This window comes from Scyliorhinus torazame, chromosome 15 (assembly GCF_047496885.1).
Source record: "Scyliorhinus torazame isolate Kashiwa2021f chromosome 15, sScyTor2.1, whole genome shotgun sequence".
NCBI classification, from domain to species: domain Eukaryota; kingdom Metazoa; phylum Chordata; class Chondrichthyes; order Carcharhiniformes; family Scyliorhinidae; genus Scyliorhinus; species Scyliorhinus torazame.
The window spans coordinates 79,308,239-79,330,233 of record NC_092721.1 but is presented as its reverse complement, the minus strand read 5'-3'; the positions used below and the strand labels follow the sequence as shown (position 1 = coordinate 79,330,233).

The following is a 21,995-nucleotide window of genomic DNA, read 5'->3' as shown; positions in this document are numbered from 1 at the left end:
TGAGGTTTCGGCTGGGGTGGTTTGGGAGTCATTGAAGGCCATTATTAGGGGGGAATTCATCTCAACTTGGGCCCATAAGGGGAAGGCTGAACGGGCGGAGTTGGACAGATTGGTAGGCGAAGCTTTACAGGTGGTACGCAGAATCTCCGGATGATGGACTTTTGAAGGAGCATCAGAGACTGTCCATAGGTAAGGCGGAGGGACAGCTGAGGAGGGTAAAGGGGGCGGTGTGAGAGTATGGGGGAAAAGCCAGCAGGATGAGGAAACAGGAGGCGGCGAGAGAGATTGGGAAAGTGAGGGAGGGGAGGAGGCGATTCTGGATCTGGCTGGGGTGAATGTGTTTCGGTTGTTTTATAGTAAATTGTAGAAATCGTAATCCCCAGCCGGGGAGGAGGCTATGAAGCGATTTCTGGGGGGGCTGGAGTTCCTGAGGATAGATGAAGAGTTGGTGGAGGATTAGGGAGCCCCAATTGGGTTTGGGGAGGTTATAGAGGGGTTGGGGGGGCGATGCAGTCGGACCAGACGGATACCCGGTTGAGTTTTATAAAACGTTTTCCGGGGCTGTTGGGGCGGCTCCTGGTAAAGGCTTTTAATGAGTCAAAGGAGCTTGGAGTGCTCCCGCCAACATAATTGCAGGCATAGATTTCCCTTATTTTGAAATGGGATGAGGATCCAGAGAGCTGTGGGTCGTATAGGACAATTTCCCTACTAAATGTGGATGCAAAATCGCTGGCAAAGATCTTGGCCACAAGTAGAGAGGATTGTGTGCCTGGGGTAATAGGGGAGGACCAGACGGGATTTGTGAAGGGATGACATCTGACATCCAACATTAGGCGGCTCCTAAATGTAATAATAATGCCTGCGGAGGGGTGCAAGGTCGAGGTGGTGGTGGCCATGGATGCAGAAAAGGCCTTTGATCGGGTGGAGTGGAAGTATTTGTGGGGTGTCCTGGGAAGGTTTGCGCTTGGGCAGGGATTTGTGGATTGGGACCGGTTGCTATATCAGGCACCAGTGACGAATAGAAGGACAAACCGGATTTGATCAGAATATTTTAGCCTGTCAGGGGACGAGACAGGAGTGTCCACTCTTCCTACTACTGTTTGCCCTGGCTATAGAGCCTTTGGCAATGGCGCTGAGAGCACCAAACATTTGGTGGGGATGTGACAGGAGGGGGGGTGGAACATAGGGTCACGCTCTTGCGGACGATTTGCTCCTTTATATAGCAGACCCACTGGGGGAGAAATTGCAGGAATTATGGGGATACTGGAGGAATTTGGTCGGTTCTCAGGTTACAAACTGAATATGGGCAAGAGAGAGGTTTTTGCAATCCAGGCAAGGGGGCAGAAGAGGAGACTGAAGGAGATGCCGTTCAAAGTGGTAGGAGGGGGTTTTAAGTGCCTGGGGATTCAAGTGGCAAGGGACTGCGGTCAATTTCATAAACTAAATTTGGGCAGGTTGATTGAGAAAATGAAAGGGGACTTCCGCAGGTAGGACATGCTTCCGCTGTCATTGGCAGGGAGGGTACAGACTGTGAAAATGACAGTCCTCCCGAGATAGCTGTTCGTGTTTCAGTGTCTTCCAGTCTTCATCCCCAAGGCATTTTTCAGGAAGATGAATGCGACGATCTTGGGTTTTATATGGGCTGGGAAAGCCCAGAGGGTGAAGAAGGTCCTTCTTGAGCTGGGGCACGGGGAAGGGGGCTTGGCCCTTCCGAACTTTATTAATTACTACTGGGCGGCTAATATATCAATGGGTAGGAAATGGGTAGTGGGGGAGGGGTTGGTGTGGGAGCGAGTGGAGGCGGCATCTTGCAAGGGCATGAGTCTGAAGGTTTTGTTAACGGCATCTCTGCCGTTCTCGCTGGCTCGGTACTCCAGAAGCCCAGTGGTAGTGGCAGCCCCGAGTGTGCGTGAACAATGGAGGCAGCATATGAGACTGGAGGGGGCGTCGGTGTGGTCACCGAATTGTGGTAGTCGCTGGTTCACTGTAGGGCTGGGCGGGGGCTTCAGGAGGTGGCGGCGCACAGGGATTGAGAGATTTGGGGATCTCTTCATTGAGGAGGGTTTCCCGAGCTTGGAGGAGCTAGAGGAGGAGTCTGAGATGCCAGGGGGGAATGGATTCCGGTACTTGCAAGTGTGGGATTTTGTCCGGAAGCAGGTCCTGGGCTTGCCTCGCCTCCCACTAAGGGGGCTACTGGATAAGGTGATGTCAAAAACAGGGGTTGGGGAGGGGAGAGTCTCGGAAATATATAAGGAACTGATGGAGTGGGAAGGGGTTTCAATTAGAGAGGTGAAGAGAAAGTGGGAGGAAGAGCTGGGAGGAGAGTTGGAAGTCAGGTTATGGGAAAGGCCCCGAGGAGTAAGGGGTTCATTCGGAGGTGCAGCCATTCATCGACTTCTTCAAGGAGAATTGACCGTCAGCTTGGGGGAGAGGGGGGGATAAGGGCAGGGAATCTAATGTATGGGTAGTTAGAGTTTAGGGCTGGGGGGAGCTGCGTATGTTATTGTGGGGTTTTTGCGTGTGTTGGATCTCTGTTGTTTAAAATGTTAAAATGATAAATGCCTGAATAAAATATTTTCCAAAAAAAAAAAAAGACCTTCATGGAGACGCTGAGATAGTCTTTGAAACGTTTCCTTTTGCCAAAATAAAACCAAAAAAAAGGACATCCAGTACCTGGGGAACATTTGGATGAAATTATTTGGCAGGCAGGAAAGTCCAGACTGGGAACAAGCCAAAGTGGGCATGTCCAGCCAGAAATCTGAAAGGACTATGGTGAGGTTCTGGAACTTTTAATATATTCATGGTTTGAGTCAAAATGAAGAGGAAAGACTTGTTATTAATCTGGGCTACAGTCAACTGGAAGGCAGCAAAACATTGTAGCAGAAGGACACAACAGAAGACAAGCCAACAACTCAAATTCCAATTGATATTCTGAAGTAAGCTTATAACACAAAAGCAGAACTCTCCACGAAAAGGTCTGCTCCCCCAAAATACACACAAAAATCTCTCAAGTGTTTGAATCTGCTGTTCCTTGCAACCAGAATTTCTAAATTTGTTCATCACACAATCAACTATTGATTGGGCAGCACGGTAGCATAGTGATTAGCACAATTGCTTCACAGCTCCGGGGTCCCAGGTTTGATTCCCGGCTTGGGTCACTGTCTGTGCGGAGTCTGCACGTTCTCCCCGTGTATGCGTGGGTTTCCTCCGGGTGTTCCGTTTCCTCCCACAGTCCAAAGATGTGCAGGTTAGGTGGATTGGCCATGATAAATTGCCCTTAGTATTGGGTGGGGTTACTGGGTTATGGGGATAGGGTGGAAGTGTGGGTTGGGCAGGGTGCTCTTTCCAAGAGCCGGTGCAGACTCGATGGACCGAATGGCCTCCTTCTGCACTGTAAATTCTATGAAATCTATGAACTATGAAAATTATTCATACTTCAAGAACTTAATACTTTACCTCCTTGTTCTTGCTGATTTCTGCAATAGCAGCAGTCCTTTGTTTTTCAAATTCATCATCACCCCCAGTTTTATTTGTGCTGGCAACCTGTAGTGTTTTCCTTTTATCAAGGTCTCTGCTATCAACTTGGTCACGAGTTAAACATTTCTGGAGGGAAGAAAGCAAATTATTTACCATGAATACAAAATGAATGAGGCCCAACAAATAATGGATAACAAAATATTTTCCTACCATGACTATTTCTGTGACTGATCAATAAATTTGTTGAGGTAAAAAAGAAAATCAAGTGAGCATTATTTTTAAAAGCACGCATTGTGTATTGTGGGGAAATAAATTGGAAAAAATATGGCAAGAAAGCTTTGAACAAAAATATACACATCCGCCAGCAAGCAGCAATACCCGAGCATCTTGTCCATCCTGCAACAGATCGACTCAGAACATAACAGCAGGAATCGGCCATTCAATCAATCAAACCTACTCCACCTTTCACTAAGACATCATCCACTTCAATGTATTTTTCCCCACACTATCCTCATATCCCTTTATATCACTGGCACTTAGAAATCAGTCAATCTCTGCTTTAAACACACTCAATGACTAGGAGCTTCCACAGCCCTCTGGGGTAGAGAATCCCGAAGATTCACAACCCTCAGAGTAAAATAATTTCTCCTCATCTTAGTCCCAAGTTATTTCACCCTTATTTTGAAATTTAGTTCCTTGTTTCTGGACTTCCAAACCAGAATTAACATCGTACAAAATACCTAAAGGGTACATGTGAATGAGATGACTTCTCATTCTTCCGAACTCCAGAGAACACAAGCCCAGTTTCCCCAATCTTTCTTCATTGGACAGCCCTGCCATCTCGGGAACAAGTCTGGTGAACTTTCAGTGCACTCCAATGGCCATAATATCTTTCCGAAGATAAGGGGACCAAAACTGCACACAGTACCCAAGGTATGATCCAACCAAGGTTCAATACAATTTAAGCAAGACATCACCACTCCTGTACTCAAATTCTCTTGCGGTAAAATAACACACTATCAGTATTCCCGATTGCCTGCTGCACCTGCAAGTTAGTTTTCAGTGCCATATTGACAAGGACCCTAGGTCGCTTTTGTACATCCACACTTTATCACTGCACATCTGTTCCCCCTACCCAAGTGGATAACCTCACATTTTCCCACATCATATTTCATTGCCACGTTCTTGCCCACCCACTAACTCTGTCCAAATCCCCTTAAAGCCACTTTACAGTTTCCTCGCAACACACATTCCTACCTTGGTTTGCGTCATCTGCAAACTTGGAAATATTATGTCAGGTCCCTACATCCAAATATATTGTGAACAGCTAGGGCCCCACGTACTGATCCTTGTAGAACATCACTGGTCACAGCCTGCCAAGCGGGATTGGCCCATTTATTCCTTCTTGGTGTTCTGCCCGTTAACTAATTCTTAATCCACTGCCTCAGATCCCAAGTGCTTTAACTTTGATAATCAATATCCTGTGGGGTGGGCTTTTATCAAAAGCCTTCTGAAAATCCAAGTACACGACGTCCACCGATTCCCTTTATCAATTCTATCAGTAACATCCACAATAAACTCCAACAGGTTCATCAAACATGATGCCCCATTCAAAAATCAATGCTGACTGTGCCCAATTGTTTATCACATCCTTTATAACAGATTCAAGCATTTTCTGTACTACTGACTACTCCTTTTTTGACAAACACCTGTTAACGAGTATGATTGTCCATCTAAGAAACTCTATGTTACTGGTCATGGGTTCTTGCATGGCTGATAAGCTCGATCCTAGAGTCACATCTTCAACACTTGGCAGGTGTTTCTGGGAGGGGAGATCGATCCTTGGACTCTGGATAACTGGTGTTCATTTCTCGGGCTCCTTTTCCGGACTTCCTCTTGCCGTCGGGCGTCCTTGAAGAATTGCGTTCCTTCAATCAGGAGGTCATTTCTGAACAAGGGTCTCCCAAGCATTGACTTTTATGTTGCATTTCTTGAGGTAAGCCTTCGGGTGTCTTTGAAGCGCTTCCTTTCTCCTCTCGTTCGGAAGTCTTCCTTGAGCTGGGCAAAGATGATTTGCTTTGGCAGTTGGAATTCTGACATCCTAAGCACACAGCAGGCCAAGCCTTCCTTGACTCCAGTCTTGACCTCCAAGATTTTGGTCTTATTTCAGTCGGTGAGGACTGTTGCCGGAATCTTGTTGTGGAGCAGTCAGAGGATGTTCTTGAATTTCTCTGGACAGACGACCTATGACAGAATCAATTGGGAAGTACTATGAAGTCAAAAGCCGTGATCAGATCAATGAAGGCCACGTAGAGTGGTTGATGTTGAGGCTGACTTTTCTCTTGAAGTTGCCTAGCAACGAAAATCATGTTCTCTGTTTCACGGTTTGGTTGGAAACTAGACTGGGAAAAGACAGCTCGCAAGGATTCGGGCAATGATCTTCCTGGCAATGGAGAATATCGAGACTCCGTGGCAGTTCCCACAGGTCGCTTCATTTCCTTTCTTGAGGATGGTGGCGATGACGGTGACCCCCGAGGTCAGCAGGATTTCTTTTCTATCCCAGATTTTCAGCAACAGCTGATAAGAGATGAAGGATGATCTCTTCTCCTCCAAGTTTTAAAATCTCTGCTGGGATCCTGTCCACTCCTGCAGCTTTTCCATTCTTCACATGTTTAATGGTGGCTTTGACTTCATCTGTATTTGGTGGGAAGCCAAGATCATCTTTGATCAGGAGTTGGGGGATTTTCTCAAACACAGCCTCGTCTATGGATGGTATCACAGTTTAGGAGCTCTTTGAGGTGCTCTCTCCATCGAAGGCAGATGTTTTCTCTGTTTCTCAAGAAGGTTCCGCACCAGTTTGAGCCTAGGGTACTCTGTCCATATATTGCCCTGAAGGCACTGAAGAAACCCAGGCTGTCATGCTAGTCAGCGAGAAGTTACAGCTCCCTAGCGTTCTCAGTCCACCATTGGTTCTCGATTTCTCTAGTTCTTCTTTGTAGCTCCGCTTTGGCTAATCGAGGAGCTCTGCTCTTTGCCTTGCTAGTTACGTCATTTTGCTAGGTGCAGAGGGCTTTCCTCTTCTGGTCGAATAGGTTAGAACATAGAACATACAGTGCAGAAGGAGGCTATTCAGCCCATTGAGTCTTCACCGACCCATTTAAGCCCTCACTTCCACCCTATCCCGTAACCCATTAACCCCTCCTAACCTTTTTTGGACCCTAAGTGCAATTTAGCATGGCCAATCCACCTAACCTGCATGTCTTTGGACTGTGGGAGGAAACCGGAGCACCCAGAGGAAACCCACGCAGGCACAGGGTGAATGTGCAGACTCCGTACAAACAGTGACCCATCGGGGAATCAAAACTAGGACCCTGGCGCTGTGAAGCCACAGTGCTAGCCACTTGGGTTACCGTGCTGCCCTCAGGTCTTTGATGGTGTGGTTGTTCTCGTGGAACTAGTCTTGATGTTTCCTGGTTTTGTAGCCGATGGTTTCTTCACAGCCCAAGGTGATTGCGGTCTTCAGTTCTTTGCAGTTTTCCTCCACCCCATTAGATTGGACACTTTGGAGATTTTGGAGAAGCCAGTGATGGAAGTTCACCAACATCGAGTCACAGAATATTACAGTGCAGAAGAGGCCCTTCGGCCCATCGAGTCTGCACTGATGCAGGAAAGGCCATGACCTGCCCACCTAATCCCACTTGTCAGCACTTGGCCCACAGCCTTGAATGTTATGGCTCTTGAAGCTGCTCAATGTTTATCTTTTTCTGAGCTGTTTAGTCTAGTGGAATTTAATAGAAATAGAGGAGTGGATGAACCGGTGGCCCGTCCAGCAGTCACCTGCACTGGTCAATGCTTTGGCAATACGGGCATCCTTTTGGTTTCATGATCGGATGATGACGAATTTGATCATGTGCTAGTGTTTTGATCATGGCTGACTCCAGGAAGTCTTGAACTTGGCAGAACAAGTGTGTTAGTGATGACAAGTTGGTGTTCCATGCATTTGGCAAACAGAAGAACCCCGTTGGAGTTGCAATTCCCAGCTCCTTCCTTTACAGATTTGGAAGTCCATTCCAACCCTGGCGTTGAAGTCCCCATGGAGGATGTTCTTATCTTCTGTAGGAATGTTGGAGAATATCCTGTCCAGGGTGCCGTAAAAGCCTTCCATGGACACATCATTGGCATCAAGGGTTGGGATATAGGCACTGACGACTGCTGCCTATTGGTTCTTCGCAAGTTGTAGACGGAGGGTCATGAGGCACTTGTTGATGCTGACCGGGAGCTCCAAGAGTTGGCTGAAGAGTTTGTTCCAGATGCCAAAACAAACTCCATGCGCCCTTGGTTGATCGTCAGCTTTTCCTTTGGGTTGTGCTTGGTCTGGTTCGTCACCCCCAACCTTACTGCCATGGGTACTGACCGCCATCTTCCCTCAACTGCCCTTTGGCTGTTCTTCGGGTCTCTTGCAGGGCCCATGTTCATGGGCAACAAGGGCAGTTCTCCGTTCCAGTTGATTGTTTTGCTCATTATCCATGGGTTTGCACATTCCAGATTCCAAAATTCAGTTTAACTTTGATTTTCTGACCGCAGGCAGATGAGCCTGCTGGATGCGATTTTCCAGCCAGGTTGGGGACGGAAGAGACTATTTTTAGATTACCTTTTCTAGCCCTTTCCCCATGCAGGGTGAGCAGAGTGGATCATGAAGCAGGCTGCTCAGACGTGAAGAAAGCTGCCAAAATGCTCTCCTGTTCCTCTTCCAAGAGCGAAACAACTGAATCAAACTCCACTACCCGTGTGCCGGTCCAAATCTAGGAACTTCCAGATCTCATGGTCCTGTTCCCAGATCTCATGGTCCTGTTCCCGTCACCGCTCGCCAATCACTGCAGCACTCGGCTGTGTGGGGGATGTGTTTCCTCTGTAGACTCCTGGTGCGAGACATCTTTTATCATGGGCATGGCGTTGCACATCAGCAGACACACGGTCCTTGACAGGAGTAGGTCCAACTCCAGTGGCAAAGGAACCTCAACGACTGGGGATATCCCTACTGCTGCGGCCATCATCCATCATTGCAGCCTTTGAACCATGCGAGTATCTTCCAACTGATCCACCTTTGAGGACTTGTTTTGGATTGTGCTTTGTCCAGTTCCTCGCCCCCAACCATATCGTCATGGGTGACCCTGTCAGGAGCTTAAGACTCCCAATGGCATTGTTCCCGGAACCAGCGGAACATCAAGCCTCTCCACCACTGCACGGCGACAATTCAAGAAAAGATTTGGTTACTATTAACAGGTCTATGATTTCCCTGTTTTCTTTCTCCCTTGCTTCTCAAATAGTAGGGTGACATTTGCTATCTTCCAATCTGCAGGAACCATTCTGGAATCTAAAAAATTATGATCATCCATGACCTCCACTGCTACCTCGCTCAACACTCTAGTAGAATATCAGGTCCCAGTGAATTATAAACCTGCAGTCTTATTAATTTCACTAAAAGAATCTCACAAATAGTAATTTCCTTCAATTTTTCATTCTCCCTAGTCCCTTGGATCTCGAATTCTGGGGGAGATTTCTTGTATCTTCCTCAGTGAAGACAGACACAACATAACCATTTAGCTTTTCTGCCATTTCTCTATTCGCCATGATAAATGCTCTAGACTCTGCCTGTAATTGACCCACCCTTGTTTTAGCCAAACGTTTCGCTCTTACATACCTATATAAGCTTTCAGAGTCCATTATGCATTTAGCTAGTTTACATTTATATTCCATTCTCCTTACGGCGCCGAGGACCCGGGTTCGAATCCCGGCCCTGGGTCACTGTCCGTGTGGATTTTGCACATTCTCCCCGTGTCTGCGTGGGTTTCACCCCCACAACCCAAAAAAAGATGTGCAGGTTAGGTGGATTGGCCATGCTAAATTGCCCCTTAATTGGGAAATCTAATTTCACATTTAAAAAAAATTATATTCTACTTTATCAGTTTCTTGGCCCTCCTTTGCTGTATTACCGGAGGTTTTGGCAAACATTGTTGCGGTTCTCATTGCGTGAGATATTCGGGGCCCGTTTGCCATGAGCGCAAATCCGTTATGGCTGCTAACTCTCGCAAGAGGGCCATAATAGGATTTGATGCAGCGAGATCTCAGTTTGAGATCTTCCCCGCCAGCAACGTAATCAGGTTCACACCCTTATTACCATAAAATTGACTACATTTAAATATTATACAGCTTAACATCATTGCTTCCGGAAGCGTTGAATACTTTACCACCCCACCTTTGACCTGCTCTTATCGCCACATAATTTATCTTGCTGGTTCAGTTAAGTTTCTGGTCAATACAAGCCCTCGCAGGATACTGATGGGCAGTGATAATGTAATTGAATATCATGGGGAGGTAGTTAGGCGCTCTTGTAAAGATGGTCACTGGCACTTCTTTTACACAAGTGTTACTTGACACTGCTTGAAACCGGAATGTTGTTCAGATCTTGTGAGGAAGATTGCTGGGGTAATAATTGGCTGGATTGGATTTGTCCTGCTTGTTGCAGATAGGACATATCCGAGCAATTTTCAACAGTTGGATAGATCCAGTGTTTAGCTTCTGCAGTATGTTCTCTGCCCTTGCTGCCCATCTTTTTGGCAGGTCCTGCCAGTAGAACAAACCATACCCAGAGATGGTGATGGTGTAGACTGGGACATTGACTGTAAGGCACCATTTGATAGGAGCAATCACATCAGGCAGTTGCCTGTCTAACTGTCACAGTTCTCTCAATTTTGACAATTCTCCAGATGTTAGTGAGCAGGACTAGGTCAACCAAGCAGGGCATGCCTTTGTCATTTCCAATGTTTAGGTCAATGCTGTGTGATCCACCTGGAATTACACTTATTCAACTTTTCTGTTGCAGTTTAATGCAACACAGTGGCTTGCTAGTTCCTTTCAGGTCGCATAGTCAAGAGTCGCGTACATGCCAGATGGACTAAGCACTGCAGATTTCCTTGCCGAGTTCATTGTAATTTTTCATGAGACTCAATTCTAGATCTATTAATTAAATGTGTGTAAATTTTCTCAAAGAACATGCAAGGCACGGTATAAATGCAAAGTATTTCTCTCTCACAAAGTATAATCCACACAGAAGCAAGGATTAATTTGCTGTCGTAAGATTTGAACTAATATCTCCAAGGCATTAGCCTGGGTCGCTGTATTACTCATCCAGTAACCTAACCACGTGCTCATAAGACAAGGAGAAATTTCTCCACTCAAGGACTGTGAATTTTTGGAATTCCCGATCTTTTGAGGATTGTGAATGCTCTATCATTGAGTGCATTTAAAACTTGGGCACAAAGTTTTGATGTCTCAGGGAATGACATGAATTTGAAGCCCAAGCTCAGCCATGATCATACGGAATAGAGGCTTGAAGAGCCATACAGTCTACGTTTCCTACTTCTTATGCTCTTCTGCATTTGTTGAAGAGGGAAACAAACTTCCAAATTTCAGCTTGGCTCAGCTGGTTGTACAGATGCTTCACTAAAATAATTAATGGTTTAAGCTTCATTCCAAAACTTGAGCACATTTCCTAAGCTTTCAAATTGAGGTACTGCCTGCCTGTTTAATTGGCATTATTTGAAGAGCAAACTCTCCTGGTACCCTATTGGTTAACATTCACTCCTCAATGGTCATCACCAAAACATATTAACTGCTAATTTGTTTGACTTTGCAGGGCCTTACAATGGATAATTGGGTGCCAATGAGTACAAATCAGAAAAATCCATGGAATCTTCAAAGAACATGCAAGGTAGTATAATTGCAAAGTCATTCTCTCTCACAAAATATAATCCACACAGAAGCAAGGATGAATTTGTCGTACCTGCCCAAAAGGGACAAAAGGGGGTGGTCCACCTTCAGCTCCAATATTACTTCTGTTATATTTTGCCAAACTCTGAAAAAACAAGAACACTTTTTTAAATAAAAGATTATATTTGACATTCAATAAATCATAAAACGGCAAAAAAAGTGCGCAAGTCACCCAGACTCCAAACGGAGCTCCGCTCTATCTCTACAGATGCCGTCAGACCTGCTGGGATTTTCCAGCATTTTCTGTTCTTCTTTCAGATTCTAGCATCCGCAGTAATTTGCTTTTATTTTATTTTTTTTTAAAAACACGTGTCTATTTTCTCTAATTATCCAATGGCATTGTTCGAGTCAAAGGATACATTGAGAGGTTTGAGAATCACTTAATAAGAAAATAGACAGCTGAACAAAACAGACATTCTCATTATAGATTTTCACTGCGGCAACAAGCTGTCGCAAAATAATGAGAAAATAACAAAATATTTTGAAAATATTCAACCACTGAGGAGCACATTTAATTTATTTAACCATCATAAAGGATAGTAGTTTGGTCATAACTTAAGTAACGCTGAATAAACACATTTTGTCGAAGCTTCTCGTCTTGCACTGATCCGCACAATCTCAAGAAAACAGGTAAGAAAGGAAACAACAACTTTGTACTGTATAAGAGAGTATTGGCTGGCTGGCAAGTGGGCTCTGATTGGTCGAGGCATTGCCATGAAGAATGCACCAGTAGATGGTGACCGAATGTTAACTGCCAAACATTGTTTGAAATTCAAAACGGACAGCTAACTCTGATTGGTAACGGCACTGCCCTGTGGATTGAACCAGTAAATGGCATTTGTTTTGTTTTGTGTAGTTTCTTCAGTCTGCAAAGAACTGGGCCCTGTGTATTAAAATATGGAGCGGCCAATACACACAAATGACCCAAAATGCGAGCTGGACTATTTACATTGGTTGTCAGCATAATTTTTAGTTCACTGAGGATTATTTAGCAAATGATGTCCAATCGTGGAATCACACCTAATGTTGGACATGGAATTTTGCAAGGATGAGCTAGTTGGCTACGGTATGTACTTTGCTCGTTGCGAACAGCAGGAGGATATGCTGTTTGATAAGATCTGTCAGTTTTGGGACGTACAGCCAACATACAGAGAGTATCACACTGGCACTGAAATTCATTTACCAAATTGTTAATTTGAGATAGGAATATCTTTCTGGTTTGACAGCAGCATCCTGTTAGTGGTTAATACCCTTGTGTTGCTACTGCACAGCAGAACTGTTGGACAGCTACATTGACTGGTTGCTCAAATGTTTGATACCTTGTCTTTCTCGGCTAACAAAGTAGACTGGGCCCTTTTCGAGGCTGAAACTGACAGGTCCGTTCATTAGTTTACACAATATATAATATGGAATGATCTCTTCAGGGTAGCTATTATCCCGCAAGATGTCTTTGATGCACCCATTTCACCATCAAGCTTGCATAGTGAGCAAATGGTTCCAGCCTTATTTAGGAGGTTGTTAATACACACCTGGAACTGGAAGAATCCCAACATCTGTACTACCACTGAAGATAGATTTGCAGTAGATCAGGGTAGAGAAAGCCCTGACAGATGCAATGAAGACGTCAAGGAAAGGGTGTTTATTTGACTGAACATTTTGAAGTTGAATTTGAGCACAGAATGGAGCCCATTAAGATATGCAGGAAAAATATTACATGCTGCTGCGGATTTAAATATAGCAAACTTATCATGCACATATTGGAAATATGCAAGGGGTAGAGGTTAGACGTCATTCCTTTGAAGGCACATTTCTCATGGAACTCAACTTTAAGACTAATCTGGACATACACTTCAGCAAACCTGACAAAGGGGCAAGAAAGATCAGCCTTCATAATCATAATTACATCAACAAAATACTTGCCATTCCTTTTCTTTTAATTTTCCAATTAAGGGGCAATTTAGCTTGGTCAATCCACTTATCCTGCACATCTTTGGTTATGGGGCTGAGACCCAGGCGGACATGGGGAGAACGTGCAAACTCCACAAAGACAGTGTCCCGAGGCCGGGACTGAATCCAGGTCCTCGGCGCACTGAGTCAGCAGTGCTAACCACTATGCTACTGTGCCACTCGTACACGCCATACGAGTCAAACTTCATATCGATTGGATTTGTCACTCAACATGACCAGTCAGCTCTGCTCAAAGGTAATCTTTTAAAAACACTTGCTAGATTTCTGTAAGAGTGATGAGATGCCACGTGCTATATATGACAGGGTTCGATCTCAAGGCTCACTGCGCCCGCCTAAGTATGAGCCGTCCAAGGCATACAAGTGATGTCCCTTTACGGCCTGTATTATTTTTGACCAGTTCTGCACAGCATGAATTAGCAAAATGGTTGGGCGAATTGTTAGCACCAGTTTTAAACAGGTTATCCCACATATATGCTGAAGGATTCCTTCACATTTGCAAAGACCATACAGGACTTGCATATCAGCAGTGACGGTATGCCCATGTGGTCTTTCGACATTCCTCACCTATTAACCAATACTCCACTTATTGAAGCAATAGATATTTGCGCTGCAGCACTACATCATGGTGACCCAGTGACAGTGATGGAACTGTGATATATTTCCAAGTCAGGAAATTGAGTGATCATGGGGATCTTCGAAGTGGTGGCGTTCCAGTGTACCTGCTGCCCTTGTCCTTCTAGATGGTAGTGGTCATGGGTTTGGAAGCTGCTGCCTAAGGAGCCTTAGTGAGTTTGTAGCCACGTAAAATGGCTGCGTTCCGATTAATCTGGCCAAAACCCAGTTTAAAATGGCTAACCCGAAAGACTGCTGGGAAAAGCAGCTAAGAAGACACAAGCAGGCAGCTGCAGACAGTATTGCATATTCGGCTCTGGGAAGTTAGCCCAGATCGATACTCAGGGCTATCAACAGCCCATCAACTCAGGTATTTGCAGTTGCATTCAGGACTGTTTGCAGCCCATCTGATCAGACATCCACAGTTAAATCGGCTATCCCCGGGAACAATTGCAACATATTAGCAATTGAATACCGGGCCAGACCTGTCGGCGCCTGCAGTGGCCGAAACAAAGACAGGTGAGCGACCACCCCCTGATCGAGGAATCGCCTCACCATTGGACACATCGACCCCAGAGATTGGGGACAGATCCAATCACTTGGGACTCAGGGTCAGGGGCTGCCCCGGGAGGCGGGAAGCCCCTGGGCCCTATAAAAGTGAGAGTCCAAGTTCAGATCTCTCTCTCTCTCTCCTCTTCGCCTGCTCGAGACCTTCGCAAGAACAGCAACCGACAACAGTATGTTTGAATCCAGCGATCGCTATCCGGTAGAGACACCTAGCCACCGACCTGTAGCAGACTTTTGAATCCCGCGGGCCAGATCGGATTGGACAAGCCATTCGTTTCCCAGACCTGGTGGGCTCTTCCTAAGTTAAGTATTGGCCAGTAGTGATAGGTTTATTATATAGATAGTAGTATTAGTGTATTAATATTGCTTGTTGTATATAATAAATGACCGTTGTTTTAATCCTTAGAAAGTGGTGTGCTGTATTATTAATCATAACCTGAACTTGAACCACGTGGCGGTATCATAAAGATACCTGGCGACTGATGAGCAAAGGTGACGTAATCAGAGCAAATAGACTATGGTTAAAAAGAGCAACAAGTTCCTGCAGTGCATATTGTAGATGATACACAGTGCTGCTACTGTGCGTTGGTGGTGGAGGGAGTGAATGTTTGTATAAGGGGTGCCAAGTGAGCAGGCTTCTTTGTCTGAGATGGGGGTCAAGCTTCTTGAGTGTTGCTGGAGCTGCACTCTTCCAGGCAAGTGGGGAGTATTCCTTCACACTCCTGACTTGTGCCTTGCAGCTGGACAGATTTTGGGTACCAGGAAGTGAGTTATTGCACAGTCTCCCTGTGTTTGTGTGGGTTTCGCCCCCATAACCCCAAAAAACGTTCAGGGTAGGTGGATTGACCATGCGAAATTGCCCCTTACTTCGAAAAAATGAATTGGGTATTCTACATTTTTTTTTAATGAATGGGTCTATGACTGTCACTTTCGGCCCAGATAAGTGCTCAGTCTGCCTCAGATTACCCAGGAATAACAAGGTATCTCAAAAACTTGATCAACAGCTAAAGCCAGCTGTCTCACTGTGCTGCAATGCAGTACAACATGAGCAGTATTTGCTACTAACAGGGTGCTGCCATCAAACCAAAAAGACGTTCTGCCGATCACACAAATGAGTAATGCGGTATGAGAATTTCAATGCCAGGGTGATGTTGGCCATACTTCCCAAAGACTGACAGAACACACCAAACCGCATGTCCTTTCCACTGTTTGCAACAAAGTACAGACCGTACACAACCAGCCAATGTTTGCAAAACACAAATGTGCCCCACATGATAAGAGATCGTGATTGGACAAAATTTGCTAAATAATCCTCAGTGTGCTAAGAATTATGCTGTCAAATAGCATGTCAGTCGGGCTTGCAGTCTGGAGAATTTGAGCGCACTGGAAGCTCCATATAATACACAGCGTCCTGTTCTTTGCATACACAAAGAACATGCACACGTGCCTGTTTTAGCTAAACAAATTAACAGAAAGTCATTCACTGGTTCATTCCACAGGGCAATGCCTTGACCAGGGTCTAAATGCCTGGTTTAAATTTCAAACAATGCTTGGTAATTAACTGTCAGTCACCATCAGTTGGTGAATCTCCATGGCAATACATCTGCCAGAATCCACTTGCCAATCAATCAGCACCCTCTTCTCATACAGTATAAAGTTGTTTCCCCTGACATTGGTATTCTTGCGATTGTCCTGATGAATGATAGATGAAAAGCTTTCACCGAATGTCTTTTTGCAGCAATACATTGTAAGAGTTCATACTGCACATATACCACTTTGTTCTTACAAATTTTAGCATTTAATCTCCATCGCCCCAACTACACCAAACGATCTAACCAAAAGGAGAGTCAAATTCCCATTTTTAATCATGCCCGGTTGTAAAATGGTAAATAATTTGTTACTGAAGAACAGTCGCCAATTTTCCATCCAAATGTGAACAATAGCTCACCTCTATTAACTTCACTTCTTAATTACAAGTGGAGATTGAGAAGATGTGTGTGTGTGTGTGCGCGCGTGTGTGTCTGTCTGTGAGCACAGACACAAGACAGGACCCCTTCAGATTTCCACTGAAGTTACTGCCACAAAATGGTAGTTTCTTATTCCTTAAGCCAAACATTTGTCTGCAAGAAATGACTGTCCCAACAGGTGCCAAAATCTAATCTGAAGTGGGTCAAAAACTGATGTCAGCCATTTCAAATTTCCATAGGGGAATTTCAGGCTGCACGGTTTTTGTGGTCTTGGTTAAAGAACTTTACAGATTTGCACCAAAAGCAGATTTTATTTTCCTCAGTACATAAAACAGACCCACTGTTTTATTTTTTTTAAATGCATCTGTTTGGAAAATACTGAAGGTGTGAATAAACTAAAGTTCTATTTTATCCGTTAGTTCCATTTTAATTTGTCACTTTTCTGCAAAATTAGTCGAAGTTTACTGAAGTATTGTAGTGGGATTTGAATTGAAAATATGAATCAAGTTCTCACCCTTTGCAATTCCCACTTTTCGATTAGTTGATCCACTTCGCCACCAAGGACAAAAATGTTGGCATCATTTAACAACAGAAATCCATTCTTTATTTTAACCGTTCCAAATAATCTTACTTTTGTGCCAGGTGGGGTGTTGAGGCTAACAGGAAAAAAATAAGTTTCATTAAGGAAATAAATTCTATTGAAGTACAAATTAAAGTGTCAAACAATTGGCTCAAATACACAGTGTAAAGAGAGTTTGCACAAGTCCCATCTCTCATACCTTTAGGTTTCAGTCTGTTACGTTTTAATGCCAATACGCCAATATTCTTATTAACAGAATGAACTGACACAGTATGTCATCTATTTGCAAAAGACAAGGTATAAATGATATCATGTCCATTTCTCCAAAAATGCAATCACAATCCAGCGTCAGAGTGATAATGCCCATGAAACCTTGACAGAGTTAGTTCAAACAATGAACAGTAGGAGTAAACACAAAAAATGTGAATACTTTTATAAATTCTAAGGTGGACAGAAACTGCATTCTTTGTTCAGGCTAAGAATAAACATGGGGTTAAACCATCATATCATTTAAAGTACATGTTACAAAGATAGTGTTAAGCAATGTTTTTGGTCATTAGTTACAGTAAATTTCTTAAAATGTGAAATCTTGACATGTCATTCTTTCAGCTCTTTTTTTAAGGTTATTGATTTCTGCAGAGATCTTAACAATGTGATAGGATTGATAGAATGAAATGATTCCTTCTGGTAAGGGGAGTAGAGTACAAAAGGAGCATAACCTTTAAATTAGACCAAACTTGCTCAGTGATGTATTCAAAAAACACTTTGTAACACAAATAAAGTGGGAATCTGAAACTGTTGAGACTACCAAAACTGAGACATTGAATCAGGTACAGTTATAAATAACTGCCAGGTAAATAAAGATAATATCCAAGTTAGCCACGATCTAAATTAATAGTGGAACATGCGCAAGGTGCTGAATGGCCTGCTTCTACTATTATATTCTAGTCATAAGAATATTAATTAATGCTAATAAATAGGTCATTTTGATTCACTGATCTCACTTGGGATAACTGAAGCAGAAAATTAAACTATGTTTTGATATTTAATGCTTCGAAACAGGAGAGGATGAATAATCCTTGTTCTACACCGCTGTGCTGATAACACCAAATGCATGGATAACCAAATCTTCCAGAACAAACCAATAGCTTAGTTTTATGGATTACAATTATAACATTGTTCCTTTTTTATTTTAAAAAAATCTACAAAATTCACCTGATTTTAGACAGATGACTAAACTCTATTCCTATGCAATTCACATTCCCATCTGTCATTTGCACACGCAACATCCTTGGGGCAGCTTGAGACTCTTCGTGATCTTTTGGAGCAGATATATTCCTGATCTTTTGCAGCTGCAAGACACATGGACCTTGAAGCTAAAAATAAATGTGTTATGGAAGAATTATTATGTGATCCAAGACATCAATTTCACATAAAAAGCATTTAACTTCCCACGTTAATGTAAGTATGAACTCACAGAGTACTGAAAATACTCAATCACCTATTGAACAAATTTAAATCATTGTGCAAAGAGAAACAGAAAATATAATGGGCAAGATTTACTGAACAACCTGCTTCATGTTTCAGGGCAGGGGAGGCAGCCCACCATTGGCCGGTGGTGGGATCTTCTGGTCCCACCGTTGTCAACAGGGATTCCCGTTGAATTGGATTCCCTTGGTGCTGTGAAACCCACAACAGGGGTGCGCCATTGGAGGGACTGGAAGATCTCACCTGCGTTAACAGCCAGAACATTCCAGCCAATATTTCTCTTAAAAGTTCCATATGATCAATACAAAAGCAATATTTTAAAATACATGAAATGGAAGTACAAAACACTTTTCCTTGTAATGTTTTTTTAAATAAATTTAGAGGAACCAATTATTTTTCTTTTCCAATTAAGGGGCAATTTAGCGTGGCCAATCCCCCTAACCAGCACATCTTTGAACTGTGGGGGTGAAACCCATGCAAACATGGCGAGAATGTGCAAACTCCACACGGACAGTGACGCAGGGCAGGGATTCGAACCAGGGTCCTCAGCATCGCAGTCCCAGTGCTAACCACTGTGCCACATGCCGCCCTTTTTCCTTGCAATGTTGACATTTTTCAATGTGTCTTTTAAAAAAGCCTCAAAACAGCATAGCTGTTACAAATTTCCTTCTGTAAAGTGGCTCAACTTCGATCATATATAGTTTGGGATTTCCAACAGAGTACAGCTAAGTTTATTATCTGCTTTGAAAAACTGAACTTAGATAAATCAGTTATTTTTAAAACGCAGGTTGCTCATCTGCCCACTGCCACCTCTGGCCCCCAACATCCCTCAGAATAGTGCAAAGCTGCACTGGTACAAAAAGAATGAAGAGAGGTTAAGTTTTACTCTCATATGAAAAATCTGTTGTAAACTGGCAGATACATTTAACTACAATTACGAACAAAACCTACAAAATTAAATGGTTAAAGATTTCCCATAAAGAAAAAAAATCTTAAATGCGAACATTGGATGTGCTGACATGCAAGATGCTCATGTCTGGCGAAAATGTAACAAAGGATTTTGGTTAATTACTGTGCTTGATCGCTTCACCACCCTCAGGCTGTTCATGCAAAAATGCTCTGCAGCATGAAACAACAGGCTTTTGGCATAAATTCTTGGACTCTTTCTAAATTTAAGTCATGGGCATCATTTAGCCGAAGGGAGGCAATCGAGAGAAAAACACTCCACGCTCAAGTCAACACACACTCTCACCCTTCAAAGGAAGCCAACTCAACATTGTCAGAGGCAAAGGAACAAGTTGCCTGTTGTCTCGGTCAGAAGCTAAGTTAGCAGAGGAAGAAATGACAACTGAAAGGATATGGAACTCAACGTACAAATGAGGGATTGCAATGGGCAGGAATTCTGCCATTTCTCTCATTCCAGACAGATTTGTTGCTATTTGTTGAAGAACTTTAACTCAACAGCACCAGTGGAAAATGTCCATCACTTATTAATTTTTTGGAGAACATTGGGCTGGATTCTCCTCCCCGCCAAATTTCTGCCTCGACCCACCGGCGGGATTCGCTGTTATGCCAGCTGGTCAATGGGGTTCCCCATTGTGGGGCAGCCCCATGCCGTTGGGAAACCCTTGGGCATCGGCAAAACGGAGAATCCCTCCGGCGGAGAATCCCGCCCATAAAATTTAAAAATAATGCCCCTTAGAACAGAACAAGATTTAATTTTGGGACATAGAATTATGGAATAGTGACACAGCACAGAGGATGACATTCAGCCCATTGGATCTGTGCCACTCTCTGCAAGGGCAATTCAGCTAGTCTCATTCCGCTCTCTTTTCCCACAGCCAAGTGAATGTTCTTTCTTCAAGTGTCTATTACAACCCGAGGCCGATAACCTATTACCCCCTTACTTGCCAAGAATCCACCCACCACTGCCTTAACATTTTACAAAGATTCTGCTTCTACCACCTTTTAAGGGAGAGTTTCAAAGACTCACGACCCTCAGAGAAAGAATGTCACCTCATCTCAGTTTTAAATGGACAACGACTTATTTTTAAAATAGTGAGATATAGCCCGGATCACATTCTGTACAATTCTAAAAGAAATGCATGAACAGTTAAAACAATTATAACTTTTGCTCGTGTAGCATCAGATTAACGGAGGCAATCGAACAGCAGCTCAAGTTCAGGTCTTTTGTTTGAGAGCATACTGAAATTTAGAATAATCAGAGGCTGATGTCGGAATATGATATGTCCATCATCCAAATAATCAAATTAAATTATACCTCTAATCTCTTCAACATACATACATTATCATGTATGTGAGGCAAACAAATTAAATCAGCTTTCAGCCTTATTCCACCTTGAAGGACAAGTGCAACAGGTGGATGGGAACACCATCACCTGCAAGTTCCCCTCCAAGCCACATACCATCCTGACTTGGAACTATATTATATGGGTCATGTTGGCAGTTGTTTGAGGCAGCAGTGCACCACCACCTTCCCAAGGACAATTAGAAATGGGCAATGAATGTTGGACTAGCCAGCATTGCCCATGGCCTCTGAAAAGTCTTTTAAAAATCTGGGAACACTATAAAATATATTGGTACTGTAGGTAGGGTGCAACCGGTTTAGGCAGGGTGCACTGACCCTCTGAAAGAGCTATCCAAGCCCACTCCCTCGCACTATCCCTGTAATCCCATAACTCCACATAACCTGCACATCTTTGGATGTCCTTCCCTCCTTCTTGAGACAAACTATAATCTTCATTTTAATTGCAGTCCTTCACTCTCCCTCTCACTGAATACCATATATAACAATTTCCATACCAGTATTGCCAGCTTCAAGAAAAGGGAATTGAGGTATATTTCCAACTGGGCATAAAAATTAAGGAAACTGATATAATCTCTGATCTTCAGGATTGCCAAATTATTTTAAAACCAACTCTCCTGTTCTTGCTTCTAAAAATATGAGTATTCAAACAATAGAATTATTACTTGAAAAATCAGCTAACTGACCAGTCCAGATTGGGATTGAGCCTTTGCTCAAAGACTAGACCAGCGTTTTTCAAACTTTTTTCCCGGGACCCACTTTTACCAACCAGCGACCTTGGGGACCCATCCCGGCTGAAGTTCGCAAGACATGCCGGCTGACATTAGCAACCCATCTTCAGTTCTTCACACAGTTCGATTCTTGCTGCCGGGCAGCTACAAAATGGAGGAATTTCACCTTTATGATATTGCACCCAAAGCATTGACGCACCGGGCACGTCAGTGTACATGCCGGTCGTGTGACCTTCTCTCTGCCGCTGCCTCTGCCGTAAAGACTCAATCGTTCAGATTTAAAGGGCAGTCATGGTCGGCAGTCTTTTTTTTTAAACTTTGAAACTTATTTCCAACACCTGATTTTTCCACGTTTAAGACTTTTTACAGATGAAAATTAAAAAATTTCAGTTGAACATGTACATCCTTACATTTACACACAAACTTTGTTTTAAATATATTCCCATTTC

At 43.6% G+C, this 21,995-nt stretch overlaps 1 protein-coding gene across 5 annotated transcripts in view; it reads right to left on the bottom strand.

Annotated features, from left to right (window-relative positions):
• tdrd3 (tudor domain containing 3) overlaps nt 1-21,995 on the bottom strand; it is a 182,556-nt gene that overhangs the window by 107,701 nt on the left and 52,860 nt on the right. For all 5 annotated transcript variants that reach the window (XR_011935141.1, XR_011935142.1, XM_072476317.1 and 2 more), the window contains exons 4-7: nt 18,217-18,377; nt 16,936-17,077; nt 11,321-11,392; nt 3,457-3,603 (exon numbers count right to left, since the gene is read on the bottom strand). Coding sequence is in view for 3 of the 5 variants with exons in the window: in XM_072476317.1 (XP_072332418.1) it covers nt 3,457-3,603; nt 11,321-11,392; nt 16,936-17,077; nt 18,217-18,377 (522 nt within the window). In the remaining 2 variants the exon portion in view is untranslated. The remainder of the gene's footprint in view (nt 1-3,456; nt 3,604-11,320; nt 11,393-16,935; nt 17,078-18,216; nt 18,378-21,995) is intronic.